Below are 22,429 nucleotides of genomic sequence, written 5' to 3'. Positions count from 1 at the left end.
TTTCCAGAACAATTCACAAGCTGCAAGGCCTTGCAGATGTGTCAGTTTTGCATTTGATAAAGTAAAACACAGCAGACTTTTGGGGGAGAGGGGAGGGAGTTGTCACTGGCTCAGCCCTGGCGAGAGAAACCTCAGAAAATGATTTAGGTGCCGGTGCTGTGCTGTCTGAGGGAACAGCCACCACTGCTCCCTGCATGTCGAAGATGATAACCCCACACAGCATCTGTAAATCAAGTGCCACACGACAGGACTGTGAAGATGCTGAGGAGAGAAAGGGGCTCCTGTGGGTGACAGGACACTGCTGCATGCCACCTCCCCCAACACTCCCTGCCAGCAGCACCTTTCTTAAATCAGCCTTTGGCACCTACAGCTCCACAGCCCTTGCAGCTCGGCTGGGAAGTCCCAGTGTGACAGCTGGGCAACTCCAGCCCTCTCACAGCATCCTCCCACCTCTCTTCATCCCATTATTCCTATTCTTTATAGGTAACAATTTCAATCAGTGTATTTTATAAAGCAAAATTTAAAAGCTAAAATTTAAAGCTAAGTGAAATTTAAAGCAGCTCCAGCACAAGCATGGCCTGGCACTACTGAGTAAGCAACAAGAAATTTGGTTTCAAGTCCCTAACTTGGTATCAGTGATAATTAATCTCATTTCAGGTCTTGGGATTTTTGCTTTTTGTTTGTGAGATCTTTGCTGTGAGATTGTTTGTGAGATTTTTTTTTTTATATTTTAGACAAAAAGTTGAAATGCACATCTTGAAATCATCCAACAATAAGCAGCCAGTCACTAAAGTGACAAACCAGACACTTATTGAAGTGTCTTCACTAAACCTGAAATGCTGACCACCATTACTCTGTTATAAATCCAACTAGAACAACTCACTGAAAGTTAGGAGACTACAGAATGAACACTAAGATATTTTAAATTAGAATTGTTAAAAAATTATGCCAATTTGCTCCTCAAAGTTATTCCAAAAACAAGCAACCATGTAAGATTTAACTTGTCTTTGTTTTCCATGTTACTTTAGTTTGAAGGAAAAGTTGTAACATTACAGTAATACTTTATTTTTTACATCATCCTAAAAATTTCCTACCATTAACCTAGCCTTGTACCTTTTTTTTTAGCAAGACACTATGTTGACACTCTTTATTTGGAGAAGACCTTCAAAAGATTACTGCTTATTTCACAACTGAATTTTTTGTGAGTGGGATAAGAGGCATTTGTTTAAACTGACTCCCTGAAGAGCTTTACTCACCAACTTTGGATCAGTCTTTCTCAAAGGAATTCCAAATGAAACAAAACCTACAATATCAGATGACTTATGAAGCTCCTACGTGTCCCACCAAACACTCACATTGACATTTGGCAGAGATGATCAGTTAGGATTAAAACACCCAAAATGGCTTTAATTTTAATTGGTTGATTACATTTCAAAATCCTTTTTAATTGTTACGTGTGGCTGGCACTAGTGTCTCGCAGAGAAAACCATCTTACATCACAGAACATTTGGGGCTTCATGTTTTTGCAATACTTAATTGCTGTGTAGGAGAACTGCTTTAATTAGCATTTTAATTGGTTCAATAAATTGGCAAATTCAAGCCAAACACTGGAAGCCTGACAGGGATCCTCCATTCTCCTTTTACATTCACACAGAGCAGCAGTGAACAAACAACTCTGTAGTTTTATTTCTTGTTTCTTGTGTGCCTCAGAATCAATTCAAGGTACCAGGAGGTACCAGAAGTGCAGGGGACAACTTTGTACACAGTGTGAATTACACATTTATACACAGACAGAATATACATGTGTTTACACGCCTCTAGAGAAGTGTGCACATACAGATACATAAATACACTCGTGTGTGTGTGTATATATACATATATATATGCTACTGCTTATAGATATAGATGGAAGTAGTTTAATTTGAAGCACCTCAGCAATTTAATTTACACATCTGACTTAGCCAGCCCAATCACATCCCATTTCTGCAAAGACCACACATTGTATAATCTTCCAAAACAAATTCTTTTTCTTCAATCCTCCCCAAGCTATCTTCATTCCTACTCAAGCTTTCTGTAATATTTACTTTCTTAGCCAAGCCCTGTTCCTCTACCTGCCCCACCCTACTCTGAGCTTCAAATTTCACTTAACTCTTGCTCCTTTTATTACAGTTTATTCCTTCTTCCCCCTGGTGGGGTTTTGGTTATTGCCAACTATCATTCCCCAACAGCTGCCATTCTTTGAACTCTTAATTTTTCATTTTTCACCTTTTCCCAGGCCTTTTCCTCACTTCTAATTAGACCTGACAACTTTCTACCTCAGGAAGACAATAGGTAATACAATGATACAATACATTCCTTGCCTCTTAAAACAAAGGTGTAAATGGAAATGTTTTAGAAATCTCAGACTTCAGCAATTCTGTAAGAGTGCCAGCTATTTAACACCTGTGAGAAAGCAGGCAAAGAAACATGCAAATCTTCATCCTGCCAGTTATTAAAGTTAACTTTCTGGCTCTGGAACACCACTGGCTTTAGACTTTCACAGTTTTGGCCACAGGTCCAGGTAAGTCAATAAACTGTGCTGCTTTAAGACACTGCTTTGAGGTTTTGTGGCTTTGTTTTCCCATAAAAAGTTGAATTAAACAATTAACTTGATTCAATTCAATCTGTGCTCCAACTTTTATACTTACCTGGCAAGACAAGACTGTTCTGAGTATCAAGGTAAAACAGCTACAGCTACACTTCCCAACCCTCAAATTAAACTGAAAAGGGAACAGAATTCAGTGTGATTTCTCCACCATTCCTCATTAGCAGCCAATGCAATCAGAGAACACTGCAAGCTACCCACCAACTCCAGAGCCTCCAAAGCACAGATCATGTCTGAATGAGCTGTTCAATACATTCCCTGCTCCTGCAGCACACTGAGGGGAATGCGGCTCAAAGTGCAGACTGAAGAGACACCTATCCAAATATTTACTTTTCACAAGCAGTGTTTTTAAAGGAAGAGTTTTTAAAATAGTTTATATGTACAACATGATCACTCTGCCACTCATGCAGGAAGTGCAGACATAAGAGGGTTTTTTTTAGGATCTTAATACTCAAAATGTCCAAATCTCATATTTAAAACTGTACCAGATGCATAAAAGTGACGCTGATCCCATAACAGGTATGTGACATCAAGAGGCAACAGAGGTAAGAGTCAGTTGTGTTACAGGAGTTATGTGTGAACACAAATCATTGCTGATTGTTACTGTAACACGAAGAGTGCTAAAAACAAGTTTAGAGTTCAAAAAGAACAACTCTAAAGTGTGTTCTGATTATTTTGTGATTTTTTCTTAAAATTTTTCTTAGGTCAGAATGACTAGATGAAAAGTAATTGCTCTGGTACCAGTGTTTGAGTCAGAAAAGACAGTTTTCCCATTATATTTTGCATATTATTGGAACTGAAGTTATAATTTTTAAGCTTTCAGACACATCTAATCAAGCATACATACATACATATTTATCTACAGCAGGAGTTCACACAAATGTCTTTTCCTACTGCAGTCTGCAATAGATTATTCCTCTTATGGAACTCTGCTGCAACAGTTTCACTCTTCAGTTCTTAGTACTACATAAATAAATTCCAAAATGCTTCATAAATGTATATCAAAAAGGGACTATAGGTTACTAACCTCCTTAATGGAGTCTTCATTAGGCAGCATTGAACACACACATGTGATGTAGGCTTGGCGAAAAGATGAAACATTTGCAATTTCTGGAGAATCTGCGCACAATTTTGACAAGAAAGTGGCTTGGGGGATGCAGTTTGACTTCATCAAATGTTTTATCCGCATCTGCAGAAAGGAAGGCCCTTCTCGTGTAATCAATTTATTAGCTAGGAAAAGAAAAAATCCTTTGAGAATAGACCAATTTACAGGTGACACTTCAATGAAATTGTCTCACTGCATTCACACTTCTTTACAAATCTGTGTATGGACACTGTTCTTAGGAAATTCTAGGCATGATTACAGTGACAGCAATGGAGTTTCTTCTCCCAAACTCTGCAGGAAGGCAATGCTGGGCTACAGCAAACACCCCCCACACTGCCACCCCCTGCCCCCAAAAGACAGCACAGCAGTGGCCAAAGGACACTGATCACACAGACAGCAGCAGTTTAACTCGAGTTCACAATCACCACCTTCACATGGAAGGAACTTCAATGGATAAAGCAAAAAGAGCTGTCTGACCAAGAGGCAGCCTGCAGCAAGATCTGCAGTTGCTAGGAAACAGCCTCCTCTCTTCCTTAAAAACCGCATCTGTGTGACACCGTGCTTGGATACTTGTGCAGGAATGCCAGCAGTGCTTCAGTATGGAAATCTGATGGAGGAGACACAATGGCCAGGAGATCAGTGCTGAGGGAAAGCTGCAGAAATCTGCCTGGCCCTGGATCAGATCAGCCCCTCTCCCAGTGGAACTGCTATTCATGGGCCTGGCAGGAATGGGGTTTAGTGCCCACAGGCAATTCAAAGCAATTCTCTCAGTCCTTATTTGGCCCACAGAATACTTCTTTTTTTCAGGTCCATGAGAGGAATGAAAGACATGCTAGAAAAATATCCCCTCTTTTTACCTCCTCTAAGAATTATTTAAGTTCCTCTTGTTTACACAGCTAGGCATGCACTTGGCAACTGCTTAAATGAAGTTTTACTAACGTGTCAGAGCCAGTTAGTCAAGACAAAGGAAGTATTTTAAGACTACCTGCAGTCAGCCAAATAAAACACTTCCAGTTTAATAGTTACTCTTTTCTCTTCCAACACAAATGAGGGAAACTTTGATGGAGGTGGATGCTCTGCCAGTGTGCACAAGAGGATTTCAGCTTGCTGCAGTCAGAGAGCACAAACTCCCCAAGGGTGCCAGGTCTGTGCCCTCGGGTCAATTCTTTCACACCTAAGGGAGAGTGCAGTGAACTTTGCAAAGGAGGCAAATAACAAACTGAGCTCCTCTGTCATGCAGATCTAAGTGATGGTGGTAGGAGCAAAATTCAGAAATGAGTCACTAGGCAGACATTTATGTTAGCACTTAGCTTTATTCTAAAGTGGAAAGTTTCCTCTTTTCCTGAAAAAGGAACAAAACCTGAGGAATAGACAGCAAAATGAGAAGAGCTGTTTTCCCTCAGAGAACCTAATTTTGTACTCAGTCCTAAATCTGCTACATTTCCATACATGTCCATGAACAGACTTGTTCCTTCCCTTCCCAGATCTCCTGCTGTTATGTGTTCTCTCACAGTGTTCTATCAAACATCTCAAGACTTAAACAGCTTGCAGACACATAAAAAAATAAAGAAATCAGTGCAGACACCCTGCAACTTTTCCCTCCCCCAAACCCTTTAGCTAAAAGGGCAGTGCAGTTTCAAACTCTACACAGATCTTAAGAGCTCTCCTCAGCCAGGACCAAAAAGTAACAATAAGAGATTCCTCTCTCACCCAAAACACTTGCAGTGAAAGATAATTTAAGTTACACCAGAATATTGTGAATACATATTTATCTATATGCATTTATAAAGCATGGATGGCACTAGAGCATGAAAAGACTCTGTGGTCACTATGATCAACACTCCAGAGAAGCAGCGCCTTGGGTGAGCATTTCTGCTCAAGTCCCTGTGGAGCAGAGCAGGACAAGGTGCTCAAGTGCAGTGACACACGCTGAGCACACACAGCTGACACTGAGGTTTGTGGCAGTGTTGGGTGGTTACCCCAGCTCTCCTACAAACCAGCTCTCGTCGAGACAGGCACAGCAAATTGTTGGCATTTATCTGCTGCATTCAGGCTCACCCCAGCCTCCCTGGCTCAGAGTAGGTTTGTTAAGACAAAAGTTGGGGGGGAAGTCTTGGAATCAGAATATTAAAACTTGCTGTGTCAGGCACATGGGGTGTCACAACTGTTGAACAGCATAATTATGATCCCATCAGGATGCTGGTATTGTTTAGTCACCTAAAAGGTGTAAGTGGAAATTATTTTCTTTTTAAAGTCCTTTCCTCAAGCAAATATTAATGCCCCAAATAGCCATCCTCAGCCAGCTGAGAGTAAAAATTAGGAACCACCAGCCCAGCACATGGCAGTGCAGTTTATTAACAGCCATAGAAGTACCCAAGCTGCTATGAAACTTTTGCTGGAACAAGTTTGGCAAACCATATTTATATTTGATGTCAGTTCCTTTTCCAGGTCAGTGCATTAAAAAACAAAATTAAAATGAAGAGCTCTAAACAAGAAAGGCAGGAACCTGCCACACTGTCAGGATTGTTCACTCTGATGCTCATTAACATGAACTACCAGTTCACAGAACACAGCTTCAGCTGGGCACACCGAGCTGCTCTCACCTCTGGCTTACAGGGGCTCACAGCAGCAAAACCAGGAATGCTTTTCAGGCATGCATCACAAAAACCCAAAAAGCACCAAATAAAACTATTCAAAGAAACTAAGCTTTAGGTGACTGAAAAAGACACTTTATGAAGCTGCTGTTGTACTGAAGGATAAAATGGCAGTTTGATAAGGCAACTGAAAATTCACCACACTGGAGCTCCTTCTGCAGCCCTTACTCCCAAGCCTAAACGCAGAACTGCCAACGCCTCTGGGACCTGCAGGAAGCACATTCTGATTCCTCCTGTTTCTATCAAATGGAGCCTTCTAGCACAGAACATCACACAGAGCAAAGAAGTGACACAAGTGAAAGAAGGAAGACAAATCTCCCAACTCATCAGGAATATCTATTTATATTTATATCTATTACAGAAATTAGTAGTTACTTGATATGATTCTGAAGGCAACAAATAATTAATTTAGTAGACATCTAGAGATGGTTGCTTAATACCAACTCCAACAAGGCCAAGAGACTAATTCTAGCTGCTCAGAGTTTCTGCAAGCAAAAAAAAAAAAAAATCACAACAGCATTTGACTGCCTGACATAGAGAAAAGACAGGACTGAACAAAGAAAAAGAAGTAAAACAAAACCAAGATTTTACAAATAATAACTATGGTATCATACAGCTTCATGGATCAGTTTTGATGTCAGCAGTAACTTCTGGGGCCACTGAATCACATTTGTCTGATGATATCAGTAAGATAAACCAGTTACATCAGCAGCACAATCTGGGAGTCAAAATATTTTCTGTGCCATAATGGCACAGAGAGCAGGATTTCTTTAAGCTTTCATTTTGCCTTGTACCACAGTGTATGGTAACACATCTGGCACATAAATCTTGCCTTCTGAGAAAAAAAGCAAACTTTACATATGGCCTCAATCCACTTAGAATCATACAATATCTTGAGGTAGAAGGAACCCATAAGGATTATCAGTCCAAGCCCCTGCTCCTCAGAGGACTAATTCTCTTCTTTTGCATCACTTTGAAGTTTTATGACTCCCAATATGCATTATTTTGATTTCTTTGAAATGTTATTGGATAGCTGGCAGCAGCTACAGCAGACTCAATTTTATGTCCTTTGTTGTCTTTCAAAGCCTTATAGTTTTTCCTACAACTCCCTCCAAATCTTCAATATCTCTTCACTACACTCTTTATAAGTCTTCCAAAAGGCTAACAAAACAAAAAAACCCCAAATAAAACTCCTTCCATCCCCATAATGTAATGGCACTAAATTATTTGATTACTGAATAATTACTTTGCAGTATTTATAGCTATTAAATATCACCATTCCCCATCGCCCTATTTATTTCCACTACTAATAATGCTACTGCTATCTACTATTTTCACAGTATTTGCTGCAAGCTGGAAAAATAGAGCAGAACAGAACAGGACAGCCTCTCACACACTGCTCTCACTGCCTTTCTGCATGTCTGACACCACCCTGAGCTCTGCTGCTGTTCACTGTTCCCTGAAAACACTCAACCAATATCCAAACCCTCCTGCTTCAGTGCTAAGAGGACACATTCAGACAGCTCAGAAAAATCATCCAGCTGTGTCTGAGCAGCTATGCTGCATGTGCACAGGCCACAAGGGTGACACTCTTCTCAGTTTATCTGCCCTTTGATACCCTGAAAGAGAGCAAAGAAACCCAAATCAAGGTTTCCAAGATTGCCACAAATGCAAGACACCGTGGTAGAAGCAACATTTTAGGCAGATACTCAACTTCTCAGAAGTTCCCTTTCCTTAAAATGTCTCTTTACTTGAGGGATGTGCCTTTGCCAGCTTTGTCTAACACAGGATTCCCAGTCACACTCAGACTGTCCAGCCGTGCCTGTGGACTGCTCCAGACTGCCCAAAAATGCACATGTGCAGAAGCACTCCACTGAATGTCACACAATTAACTATGCTGGAGAGACCTTGGATATCATCAAGTCCAACCTACAACCCAACACCTCCTCATCGACTAAACCATGGCACTGAGTGCCACACCCAGTTTGTTTTTAAACACCTCCAGGGACTCCAATACCTCCCTGGGCAGACCATCCCAGTGCCCAATCACTCTTTCAGTGAAGATTTTTTTCCCCAATGTCCAGCCTACACTTCCCCTGGTGCAGCTTAAGAGCGTGGCCTCTTGTTCTGTCACTGTTTGCCTGGGAGAAGGGACCTCCCTTCAACTGTAGAGAGTGACAAGGTGCCCCAACAGGCTCCTTTTCTCCAGGCTAAACAAGCCCAGCTCCATCAGCCACTCCTCCTTCCCCAGCCCTGCTGCCCTTCTCTGGACGTGTCTGAACATCACAGGGTCCCTCTGAAGCTGCGGGGCCAGAGCAGGACACAGCACTGGAGGTGCAGCCCAGAGAACAGGGGCAGAAGCATCTCCCTGCTCCTGCTGGCCACACATTCCTGATCCAGGCCAGGAGCCACTGGCCCCTGTGGCCACCTGGGCACACTGCTGGCTCCTGTTCAGGGAATCAGCACCCCCAGGTCCCTTTCCCTGGCCACTGCCCAGCCACTCTGTCCCCAGCCTGCAGGGCTGCAGGGGATTGTTGTGGCCAAAGTGCAGGATTTTCTCAGAGTGTTTTTGAATGTAATCACCTTCTTTTATAAACTGTTAGTACTGGTAGTGTTGCTGTCACTGTTCATTTTCTTAACTCACTGCTGGTTTTGAGTGAATTGCTCTTATTTCAACCCAGCCTTTGTCTCCCTCTCAGCAGAGGAAAAGGGAGCAGCTGAGTGGGGTTTAATGTTTCAGCTCAGTTTAAACCACAACAACAGTTCAAATGTTTCTGCCATGCTATTGATACCTGACATGAAGGCCAGTGAAAACTGCAGTCCAACTTGGCTGCTCTTATTTAGCACAAGGAACAACACATTGTCTCAGTAACCAGAACATATTTCTGTGTATTTATTAAAAATACTGACATACTGCAACACAAAGAGAGGCTGCCCAGAACAAAGGATTCTGCTATGGAGGAAAACCTAAATTAAAATAGCTTTTTTGTTCTCCTTTAGTATTTAAGACTTTATTTAAAATCTTCTTCCCTTCTGTATTATTTTTAACTTTAGACTACCAGAGGTAAACTGCAGTCTAGTGCACTGTAAATGAAAGAGATAAAATATCTACAAGTACGTAACAGTACCACTAATGGGAAAAATTTCAGAGTAAAGGAAGAATTTAATAGAAGACCTTAGAAGGACTGGATTACATAAAGTGGCACTAGCACCTCCTTTTCCTCACCTCTCAGCAGTTTCTGATTCAAGATCTTATTTCCATCGTCTAAACACAAAGCACCCCCCAAGCTAGAGCTACTAACACTCCACACTGCCCTTCCACATCCATCCTTTACACCTCTGAGAAGTGTGGACATACCCAATTCCTCCCTGTGAAGAGTTCAATAACATTTAAAAGCACAGACTAATGAGAAACAAACCACCACAGGAAGAAAAATTTCTGTATTTTTATGATGGAAAAAGAAATAATTCTTTTTAAAAATGGATTTTCAAAATATTCAAATTGATGGACAGTACAGTCCAAGCAGAGATGGATTGGCTGTACAATTGGACACATTATTCAAAATGCCAGTGAGACAGTTTCATAAAAATATTATGAAATAATTTATAATTTAATTAACTAATTAATAATATCATTTAGCAACATATGAATACTACTGCACAATACAATTTAAAATACAACTATCTTATATCTTAAAATCCCTGCTTATCCACCAAAACTGGCCCAAGTAATTTCTAAAGAACCACACATCATCTCTAAAAACACATTCTTACCTTCCTCAGTTTCTACTGGTTGCTGGGATAGAATTTTAAGAAGAACTGGATTTTTCCATACCCCTTCCCTTGTGATATCCACCAATATCTGGAGGTTGTTATTCCCAAATTCCAGTAAAGCATCATGTGAATCCTATAAAATGTAAAAAAAAAAAGTCATTAAAAGTCTTAGCTAAAAATTAAGCCAAGGTAATTTTACATTATCTATCCTAATTTTTCACTACATTCTAGTATTTTCACACTATTCCTCTCAGTCATTACTGCTTTGACAAGTTTGCATTGGGATTTTAATAGTCCAATGTCCTTTCACTTCTCTAATCCTACCACAAAACTTCCCAATTTCAGACTAGTGAGTTGACTGAAATGGCTTAAATCAAAGTCTATTCTGCAGTTGTAACTCTTCTGGAATTTTTATGGTTCTCCACGTACATGTGTATATATAAAAAAATAGCAGGAATTGTATAAAAGACAGAGGATGATTTTTTATCAAAGCATACAATGCTATTGAAAAACTCCGAAGACTAAATAGTTTTCAAAATGAGTAACAAAATGGTAAGAGTCTAAAATTGTACATTTAGAGTTAACAGTAAAGATGAGTCAGTCAATTCACTTTGACAATCATGAAATCATCAGTCACTAGCTGAAAAACACCATGAGATGAAAACATCCTTCTACTGGAAATGAAAATGCAGTTTTGTTAGAAACGAATCTATGTCCAGTGCATTTACTCTAAGATGCAGGGATTTCTGATCCTAGCAGGTTTGATGCTGGGGAGCCTGACCCACAGAATCCCCAAAACCAGCAGGCCTCCAGCTGGATTTCACCCACAAAACTTCTATAGAGCAATCAGGGCCCTACTGCTCTGAATTCTGGAAATCTCAGGAGTAAAGGAGGAATTAAAAAAAGACATTACACATGGGAAGGAGCTAGAGTCTAACACAGAAAAGAAAGCAACTTGAAACAAATTCCAGGCATTTTGTGTCCCTAGTAAAAAAACAGATGTAGGGTGACTTGGACTGAAAGAATTGAAATATCACCTTTCAGAATTTCCTAATGCTGACATACAAAGCCAACTAACTGTAAGCAACATGTGGCTACACCTTCAGTAAAAATGTTTCTCACAGCAGATCTCAGGTTCAACATGTGGCAATGCCCCCTAGTTCTGCTGAGTTGTGTTTCAAGCTGTTTGTATTGTTAACACAATCTTGAACCTCAGGCTTTGATAGGCTCTGTTGTATCCTTTTGATTACCTGAATTAATTCTATGTTCTGAATTATCACAATTAAATGGAGCTAGTGCTATGGCCACTACAAATATGAGAGTAACCAAAGAACATTTTATCATGGGCTATCAAAATCGCTTTCCACAGTGCAACACACAAGACATGTTTAAATCCGTGGATTATCTCCTACAATCAAGGCAATCTGCTATGAAAATAACCAAGATTTTCCCACTAACCATTCACTGGAAAGGCAATCTAATCTAATCCTTTAATGATTATAATAATCTAATCATTTAATGATTTGATGTCTTTTAATAAATGAGATATTGATGTTCAATATCCAACATCAGATGTAATTTCAGACAATCTTCACTATTTGGATACGACAGTATTTCCTTTCTAACAATGCAGCAAACTGAACTGCACAAATCTCTGCATAAGAGAATTCAATTTTAACTTGGGCAAAGCATCTCCCCACTAAGGAGCTCACACGGTTACTCACAAGGTTAAAAGTAATTCTGGAGTGTCACAGCTGGACCCTAAAGGTGCAAGGGACTTTACATGTCTTGACCAGAGCCCAAACTGCTCTTAACTAACAGCACTGAGAGATTGACACACAAAGGTTTCAGGCTGTTTAAGCATTTGAGAAAATCACTTAGGCAATCCTTAGGATCACACGGCTATTCCTCCTGAACAAAACCCACCACAAAGACCCTCAGGAAAGAATTGTGAGGTTTTTTTGTTTTGCTTTTTAAAACTAAAGCTTGATCAACTCCCTAGTTTGCACTGAGTTAAACAGCATGCCAATAGAAGCAGGCAGGTGAGTGACACACAATGCTGCTGCCAAAAGATGCTCAAGTTGGAGCCTCAAGACAGCTTTAAAAACATCACTGGAAAACAACAAACTGGTCTAAATTTGCATCCATGAAATACCTAACCACAACCTAATTTCTGTAACTGGCAGTTACTTCCTATGGGAAGTCTCTGTATATTATTTTATCTTCAGTCTTGAGGATGAGTAAGGAAACAGCTACAGGGGTGCAGGTAGAAGAGACTGGGTCTTACCTAAAAAAATCCATAGAAGCCCATTTTAACAACCTCTGCCTTAGGCCTTTCCCAACTCATGTCACACAGCATTAAAATCTTTTCAACACAACAGGCTGCCAGAGCACCCATTCTCTTCCCTCACGCTAATGCTGGAACATTAATCTCTCTCAAGTGTACATCAAGTCAAAGATTAACTCCAAAAAACAGCAGCATTTAAGAGCCTGTGTTCAAACTTCACCTGGGAGACTGAACTCGATGAGCTTTACTGAGCTCTGCAGAGGCAGGCTATGCCCAAGAGAGGGGTGGAATCACCAATCAAAGCACTGAGAAACCAAAGCCACAGCCCCAGGAACAGCCAGAGCAGCCCACTTATCTGCCATCACTACTGGAATGACACGGCTGACAAAAAAAAACCCCCAAAAACCCCCCAAAACAAAAAAAACCACCCACAACAAAACAACAAAAAAACCCAAAAAACCCCTAAACAAAAAAACAAACCCACCCACAAAAAACCCAAACCAACAACAAAAAACACACACACACACACAAAAACCCCAAAACAACAACAACAAAAAAACCCAAACAAACAAAACCAAACTCACCAAAAACAAACAAACAAACCCACCAAAAAAAACCCCACCAAAAAACCACCCAAAAAAACCCCCCCACACACAAAAAACCCCACAGCCTGGACAGAGATGAGGTACTGAAAATGCCACTGTCCCTCAGATGATGACATTCAGTGATCCACCATAAACAATCTCTTCCCAACAGCAACTGTTCCCTACTCTGAGGGTCTCAGGATGCAGCACAGAGCCAGCAGAGCCCAGTTCAATTCTGGGGATCAATCCCATTTCAGCACCTCTCTATTGAGGGCTGAAAGCACCTGAGGAGGTGAGTGAGAAAAGGGCTTTGATAGAAGCAAACAGATCTGCTGAGTCAGTGCTGTGTTTGAGATTCAGGGTATCAACACCAAAATAGCAAATATAAAATTCACCCACATATGTAGCATAAGTAACTAACTTCTGTCAGTACACTCCCACTACAGAGCTTAGCTGAACCATATTGGACCTGCTGAAAAATATAAAGCTAATCTTAATGGGAATATATGCAAAAATCTATTATGAATACATCAGAAGTCTTTGAAGAAACTTAATGGAACATTTATGCACACAGATCTCATTAAGTTAGGACAACATCATAAACAGGTTCTAAAGAGCAGGACATAAAACATTTCATTCTAGATGAAGTCAGGAAAGAATAATACAGTAAGAGCCTATGGACAAAGTTCAAAAGAAGAGCCAGGCCTTGAAACAATTTACTAAAGACATCAGCATTTTTCAGCCCTGGCAGTTTAGAGTGATCAGCATTGACTACAGCTTCACAGAAGTTTTTGGCTTATGCTCACCTCCAACTCACTGTTTTTCTAAATAAAGTACTGATACTCTTTGTAAGGCTTGAAGGAACCCTGTTCCACAATCCATATTCAATACCCAGAACAACAAATCTCTATTCCCACTAAAGACATCTTTGAATGCATGGTTTTACCTTCTTCACCTGACTAGATTATATAAATCCACACAGTCCTTCTCCAGTGAGTCCCTCCCCCAGGTTAACAGAGTTCACTTGTATCAAGAGCCCTGCTGTAATTCTGCCCCAATCCTTTCACTCATATTTTACAGCATTTCCCCACTTGTGTCTGCATCTTTTTGCTTGCTGCCACTCAATAAATCCATGCTGGGACTCCTGCCATGTAATCTCACATCTTCTTGTCATTTTGCCCAAGGTGCCTCTGAGCTTGCTTAGGGATGAGGAAAACTGGATTCCTGGGTGACTGCAGGACATAACTGCTGTTATTTAGGATAGCAGAACAAACAGGTTCAGACAGCAAACAAAGATTTTGACAGCATTCTATTTATAAACTGGACATCAGTGATGCTCCACTTTCAGGTCTAGGACAGTCCCTACACCTTGATGTTTTGAAATGCAAGCCCTCACTCTCCTTTCAGATTCCTGGGATGAAAATTTATTTGAAGTTTCACTGACTCCACATAGATTGTTACAGAGCAACAATTAAATGACTGCAGGCAGATCTGAAAAATACCTCCCATATTAGGAGTTACAGCCCTCTGAAGCCACACCTGTCTGTTTTGTTAGGAAAGCAATAAGCACATTTACATCCACCAGTCTTGGCCATGTGCTAACGCAATATTGTGCAGTGCTTTCCTGCTGGATTTCCCTGGAGATCAGCACATCTACACAGTCACACACAGGCTTTAAACCCTGCAACAGCCTGCAAGTGATTCCTGTCTGAAGGTCAATGCCCTTCATAGGACTTACACACTCCTCCTGTGGTGACAAGTGGGTTCCTACTGCACTCCATGGCAGGGTACAAGCATTCTCCTTCTCATACATCTGCCAGGGAGCTACTTCAAAAGTCTTATTAGAAACATCTTTTTGTAAAAGTCCACAAACCTCTTCAGCAAGTTTTCAGAACACCACCGTGTTTAACCAGTTCACTATCTGAACTACGGGGAGAATTAGGTGAGTGCTGGACTTGGAAGCTGTAGCTTCAAAAAGTCATTTAAAAAGCCAAGTATAAATTACTACTCCTGGCAGCAGCACATCTTGAAATTTCCCTTACTTCTAGAAGTTGACATGAGAGCTCTGAGGTTGTGCCACCCTTTGTAGAACAGAAAATAAGGGCTCTTGTGTATGTCTCAAACACCAATAGTGAGATGCTGAGAACCCAGCCAAGGAATGTTGGTAGTAACACACAAGGATTGTTGCTAACAGCCAAGGACTGTGAGAAAGAATAAATTGTGGCTGGAGAAGGGGCCATGTGGACGTAGGGCAGCACTTTTCTGTGAAAAACATCCTTCATGTTGCTCCTGGAGATAAGCACAACACAATCCAGCACAAGCTCAGGAATGAGACTGAGAAGTGGGGATGGATGGTAGCAGGGGGATCAAGACCACCCTGAAGCCCTCTGACCCATTTTCAGAGGGGTCTGAAAAACTGGACTGCACATTACTGTGTAGCTAATTTGCATACAAAGTGAGAAACTGTCTTCAGGGCAACAAAACCCATCCATAAATTGGTACCCCCAATAAGCCAAGGTGGTGGCTCCAGGCTCCTGCACATCCCATCACTGGGCCCACACTGGAACCAGGACTGGTGATCTCTTTTTTCTCTCTTGTTCTCTTCCTTTTATCTTACCCCTTTTATCCAAACCCCCCTGTGTGCCTACACAGTAGGTCAAGCACTAACATACCAATTTCCATGCCAAGCATGGAATTTACTAATAAAACTTGGTGAGTTTTTGCACATCGTCTGACTTCTGTAGATCCTTAAGGCCACAAGCATTTACAATTCTTGGATGCTCTGTCCCTCTTTAGAGTGGGACATCACACCCTTCTACCACTGGAATTTAACAGTTCCCTTCCAATATATCCAGTATAAACAGAGCCATCTCACTGGACTAAAAACCTGTTCTCTATTGACAGAAGCATCAAAGTTCAATCACTTGTTTCAAAATTTTAGAAATGCAGATTTGATACATTATGGAAATTACTGAACTTAGGAACAAGAATTCTCCTTGCAGATCCCTCCAGTTAAAAGCCAGCAACTTTTAGAGCTGCACTGTAACTCTGCTATAATGAAAAAAAGAATGTATATGCCCTCACATGTTCTGAATATGAGAGAAGATCTTATTTCAGGTCTAGGCCATCTCAGTTACACATTTGCCTTTCAGTGTAAGATAAGATCACAAGGCTTAGGGGAGGCCTTATCACCACCTTCCAATATTTAATGGGTAGCTACAAAAATCAATGGATACTCCCTTTTTACAAGAACTCACATGGAAAAGACATGGGTAATGGGTACAAGTTACTCCTGGGGAAATTCTGATTGGACAACCAAGGAAATTTTTTCATAATGAGAAGATTCAGCCACTGGAATAATCTCCCCAGGGAAGTGGTGTATTCTCCAATATTGGACAATTTAAAGATTTAGCTGGGCAGGGTGATGGGCTGTCTTGGCTAGACCCTACCTTTGACCAAAGAGGTTGGACCAGATGATCCTTGAGGTCCTTTCAGCCTGGTACTCTGTGATTCTGATTCACTCCTCTTTACCCTAAATGACTGTATCAGTAAATTAAAGAGCTACTTTGGAAACAGTGAATTTCACCATCTTGCATCAGCCCTAACACAAAAGATGAATCTGTGGCTGCCCACCCTTACCTGTGGCATCCCCACAAGTGAAGGAGTTGGGAGCACAGAGCCAGCCTTTGGCCAATGGCCAAACAGGCAGCATAGCTGGGCACTGTCACAATGAACTGCTACACCTTCAAACCTGGCTCTGGAGTGCTGCCACGTCCATTGTGCTCTGTTACTGTCACTAAAGGAGTCACAGGACCTGCGCACTCAAAATGAAGGACAGATCCTTGTCACCACCAAGGCCATGGGATTTAAACTGTACCTCCTGCATTTCTATTACCAAGTACATGCCAGACCCAGCTGTTTCTAGGGTTCCCATGATAATGAATATTCCATGGTATTTCAGGAAAAGGAGGTTTCTCTACACCCAGAATCACTCAAACACAGACTATCTCAGTCCCTTCCACTACTAGCAGGGCTACAAAGCTCTGCTAGACTGCTTCTCTCAGTTTCAAGTGACAGGTTTATTCATCTTCAGTCTATTGAAAAGTTTTCACACCTCCTGTTTCCTTGACTGCAAGGAAAACAAAAGTAGAAGCTCAGTACTAGCATCAGAGCTAATGCAGCAGTAGCCACAGAGAGTGAGAAAATCCCCATTAAAGGGGTGTAAGGTCTTGCACTGAAGACAGCTGCAAGGTCTAAGTTCACTTCCAACTATTTCCTGCCAAGGGCTTCACTTCAGTAACTTGTAACTGAGAGAGGTTCCAACTCCACTGCTCACAGTGAAGGCCAGAACAGGCAAGAGCAGACACAGAGCAGTCCCTGGTGCTGGAAGGGCCCATCAATACAAACACAGCAACACCACTCCTGTCTTTCAGCTCCATGAGGAACACCAGCTCCTGCAGACAGCTAGGTACTACCTCCACACTAAAACCCAGCAAACATCTCTTCTTCCTACACAGTCTACACGAGCCATCTTGAGCTGAGGGTAGGAATGTTGTAGTATGAGCTTATTTCAGCACCACCCATAAAGAAACACTTCTGAGACCCACCTGGACTAAAGACCTGTCCTACCACTTCCATCCCTCTCAAACCAGTAGACACTAACCTGCCACTCAGACCTCCACAAAAGCCCTTTTATCATCAAAGCAATGCTTCAGAGCTGTTAAATCACTTCATTTAACTCTGTCTGTCTCTCATACAAATCATTTGATCAAGACTTACTAAGGTTCTCTTGCTTAAGTTGCCATCAACCATGTAGTTATAAATATGCTGTTGTGCCTAAAGACTCCCAATAAGGTTGCTGCAGTTAGACTTTTGCTGCTCAGAAATTCTTGCTGCCTAGGTAACAGCAATGCAGGACAAGTGGAACTCAGGGGAAGGGTAGAAGAGAAGGAATACAACTGCAGCCTTTTTTTTTAATATGTAAATTGCAAAAAAGAAATTTAGAACACTTACCTGAATGGATTGATGGAATCCTAACCATACCTCATGTGGCAATTCACTTTCAGGAATTGAAAGCAGTAGCTCAAAACAACTCCTGGAAAAGCAAAAGGCAAATAAACAAGCTACCTAAACACATTCTCTTGTTACATTAAATAACATTTCTGGCACATACTACTGAGTATTCAGATAAGCAATGACCGTAACACTGAAACATGTTAGATTGTGCAAATCAATTAACAGCCTGAACCAGCCTGTAAATCAGGCATGATTCATCATATGGAAACAGTGCTCCTCTTTACTACACACAAACTCCAATTCAAGATTGCAGCTACTCTTATCATACACGACAGTCCATTCAATGTGGCTCAGGAACATTGCATCACAGAATTCTGTTCTTTCTTCTCAAAGGACACCTAATAACCATTCTAAATAAAGCTCACTGGAGTCCAGCACGGTCTGTCTGTGCCTAGAGGGAGAATGAAAGCCAGCTTCACCTAACCCAACATTTCAGCACTGACATAAGAAAAAAAAACCTAAGAAGGTTTCTTGACAGAAGACACATGCATCAACACAAACATGGATCTGGACAAGATAAGTCAAGAGGAGCATCAGCACCTAGAAACACCCTCTGAGCCTTTGATGCCAACTGGGGGAGCATTCCAATACCTACAGCACAAACTGCAGCCTGCCAGGGCGGGACTGCTGTGCTCAAACAGGAGCTATCCAACCCTGTACACAACACATGGATTGCCTAAAACCCTACTCAACAATCAGATTTCATCAAACTAAAAGTGTGAACCATGTCAGCTCTGCCTGGAGGTGCACAACACTTACACACAGCAGAAGCATTTTCATCAATTGTGCCAATATAAGGAAAAAACCTAATCTAGGACACGACCTATTAAAAAAACCCTGAATCATTGCTACAATCTACATCTACACTCTTACATAGTTTCAACTCTTGTTACTTTTTCTTCAAAACACCCTCTCTCAAATATTAAATAGAAGAATGACAGGGCAACACATTCAGTCTTACGATAGACAGAAGAACTGAGCTTGTGGAAGTGGAAAAGGAAGAGATGACCATAAAGCAAACACAAGTTTCAGATTTGCTTAGTACTAAAAAGAATGTCCATCTTCCTCCTGACTTCTGATAATGCATTGAACAGTTACCTACCAAATGTTACGCTTATTCAGTTTTTTAGCTAGATTCAGCAGTCATATACATCAAGACCAAATGGATGCTGGCCATCCTTTTCACATTTCATCTATTTGAGTTCACTCCCAATCCTGGTTCCTTGAAATAGACGTTGCTTCAAAAAGCCCTAAGCACTTCTATTAGACTGGCAGAAAACACAACACCTTCACCACTGTCATTCTATCATTATTCACACCATTAGGTACAAGACTTTGCTACTGATGAAAAAGCTGGAACAGGACCACCAGATATTCCAACAGTCATAGGTCTCAATTTAATAACATAATCAGGACTTTGTTTTGTTTGTAGTCCAGCTTGGCAGTACAAGTTAATGCACCAGCACAAATGTTCAGACTCGGGTGGTGGCTAATAGACTATCAAAACACCTGAACTCTATTTTAACATAAAAAAGCCCTAAAACTTAAAAACTCCAACTCTACAAGAACAAGAAAACCAACAAAAACCCCCAAACAAAAAACCAACAACAAACCAGCCAACCAAGAAAATCCCTGGGTGTGCTCTGCTTTCCCCCATGCCACAAAGACTCTACACCCAGTAACACCTTTGCAAACTTCATTGTCAAGGTGTTTTTGTAGTCTTTTGATGCACATCTGACTTTCAGACTAAATCAATCACTCTTACCTATGTCCACTCTCAACTCCTAGAATTACTTTGTCTAGAACCTTTCTTTTTCACATATATGATATTGGTTATGTAATGTAATAGAGTTGAACAAAATCACAAAGCAAGCTTTCAAACAGCATTTTTCTAAATTTAACCACTAAGTTGCTACTCGGACAGTGAAAAAATCTGCAATTATATTCTCAAAGCATTGTGTATACAGAGTGAGATAGCCTAGGGAGACAAGAGAATTAAATTTATGCCTCCAGAGTTATTGTAGTAACATAGGACTGATCTGAAGTGTCTGAAGTCTGTTATAATAACACAGAACTGATCTGAACCAAAAGGCAAAAGTTACTTTGCTGCAAGTTTTCAAGTCTTCCTCAGAACCCCAACACAGAACACTCTGGTCTGGAAGTCACTCCATAAGAGATCTGGAGCTCCAGATATACAAGCCACCAAATAAAACAACTTAGAGCACAATTGTAAAAGTAATATCCAGGATATTCCAATCACAATTTCCTTGGCAGAAAAATAATTATAATTTTAAGGTAATTATCTAAGTCTTTTTTTGTGAGAATTGATTCAAACACACAGATGCATAAAAACTTCCCTACTGCCAAGGGGCACAACACATTGTTTAGCTTAATTCTTTCTTTTGGTCCTTATTACACAATACTTTAAAACACACCTCAGTCCCTGAAACCCCATTTCCCTCTTTATTGCAATGCAACTAAATGGAGTATACACGTCATGGCTAGGCCATAAATCAAAATACCACAGTCATGCCATGAAGTCAATCCTTTCTAACCCTACACTACCAGTACCATCACAATGCCTACCCAAACAAAACTCAGTTCCAAACTTCAATCACAATTTTTGCAAATAAACTGTAATGGGTGCTTGAATGTTTACATTATTAGAAAAAAATATTATTCATCTGGAACACTCAGCTTCAATATACCTTTTAAGAAAAGGTGTCCTAGACATAAATTTCCTCATTTTGGAACAAATAACTCTGCAAAATTCGACATATTATTTGCATACAATTTTTCTGTAATCACTTTATACCTCATTCACAGAAATTGTTACATTAGATTTTAAAATGTTTCAGAACAGTGTTCATCTTTAGATTGTATTAGAACACTTTTCCTATCCTAACCTTCTTAGAAGCACAAAGATGACTCATTATATATTGAATTATCAGCATGAATTGTTCACTTGTTGCCAGGAATTATCCTGTGCTTATTAAGAGCTGAATTATCTGTTAATGAGAAGACAGCAGAGTGGTAAATGCAAGCTAGTGAAGCCAACTGCAGCAGTGTATTAGCTTGAGAAGTGCTTTATTTATTACCAAACAGCTCAGTGTCAGCAGTGCCTGCTCACAGTGCAGTTTTGCTTCTTAAACCACATGGCATTCAAATCTCCTTTCACTTTTAATGGTTAAAAAACCCCCATACAAACACCTTCTCAAAGCTGCAGAAGTGGTAAATTCCCTTTCAGTTTACTGCTATCACAGTACACAGGAGAAAGTGGAAAGCAGTCAAATCTTAGTTACTGGCAAACAATGTGGCTTATGACCAAATATTTCTTCTTTTTTAATCTATAATCTTAGAATCGTATAAACCATTTTCAGATGAAAGTAAAATTTTCATACTGATGGTAACATGACACCTTTTCCCTAACAGCAGCCTCAGAAATAAAGCATTAACAGAAGCTTGAATGAATAACCAGCTTTGAGGATCTCAGGTTCACAAGGACAGCCAGCTAACGAACTGCCAGTGAAAAACACCTCTGACATGGCTAATTCTTTATTAATCCCTCCACAGAGGCAATGCCTGTGAAACAGCAACACTGGGGGGTGAGGGGAATGCACTCTGCAGCTTTGGGGCTGTGAGGATAACCTGAGCTCCACTCCAGCAAAGCAGGTAAATCACTTCATGGCCAAAAAGAACATTCCTGTCCCCACCCACACACACCTCCAATCGTCTGTCACATCTAAAATCTGCAACAGCAACCACTCCAAGCTTTCCTTTTGTTTGAGGTTGGACAATGGACCAGGAAGATCTCACACTGCATGAGCATCATGTTTCCTGGGGGAGGCACAGTCCCTGTGAACGCACAAAGGACCTCAGCAGGCAGCAGGAACACCGCAGTACACTGAGTTTTGCTGCCACTGGCTCACCCTGCTCAGAGGGAAGTCAGGAGGAGGAGTTCTCTTCCTCTTCTCCAGGAGGAATGTTGGAAGGGAAGGAGGATTTCAATAGGAATTAGAGCACTTCTGCTTTGAAACAGCCAAGTTTGCTCACTTCACTTGCAATCAAGGTTTGAGTCTGAAAACACAGCGTGTGTGACAGCTGTGGGTAACCCAACTGTCCCCCAAAATTCACAATTACATGGGAACGGGATGTTTTTGTGTCCTTAACTATGTAAGAACCTTCCTCCCTCATGGAACCTCAATTTTATCTTTATTTCCCTGCTCTAACTTCTCTCTCACTCCCTTGAAAACTCATGAAAAAGAAAAAAATGTGGGAGTTAATTCGGGTATGCCATTTACCTCA

The 22,429-nt window shown here is 40.8% G+C and overlaps 1 protein-coding gene across 3 annotated transcripts in view; it reads right to left on the bottom strand.

The window, feature by feature from the left end:
• RLF (RLF zinc finger) overlaps positions 1 to 22,429 on the bottom strand; it is a 39,400-nt gene that overhangs the window by 9,948 nt on the left and 7,023 nt on the right. For 2 of the 3 annotated variants that reach the window (XM_063418870.1, XM_063418871.1), the window contains exons 3-5: positions 18,062 to 18,143; positions 10,178 to 10,310; positions 3,672 to 3,874 (exon numbers count right to left, since the gene is read on the bottom strand). In XM_063418870.1, the coding sequence (XP_063274940.1) occupies positions 3,672 to 3,874; positions 10,178 to 10,310; positions 18,062 to 18,143 (418 nt within the window). The remainder of the gene's footprint in view (positions 1 to 3,671; positions 3,875 to 10,177; positions 10,311 to 18,061; positions 18,144 to 22,429) is intronic. The other variant, XM_063418872.1, reaches the window with a different exon arrangement.

This window comes from Prinia subflava, chromosome 24 (assembly GCF_021018805.1).
Source record: "Prinia subflava isolate CZ2003 ecotype Zambia chromosome 24, Cam_Psub_1.2, whole genome shotgun sequence".
In the NCBI taxonomy this organism is placed as follows: domain Eukaryota; kingdom Metazoa; phylum Chordata; class Aves; order Passeriformes; family Cisticolidae; genus Prinia; species Prinia subflava.
Note: the sequence above shows the minus strand (reverse complement) of the source record. Positions and strands in the feature narration are given on the sequence as shown.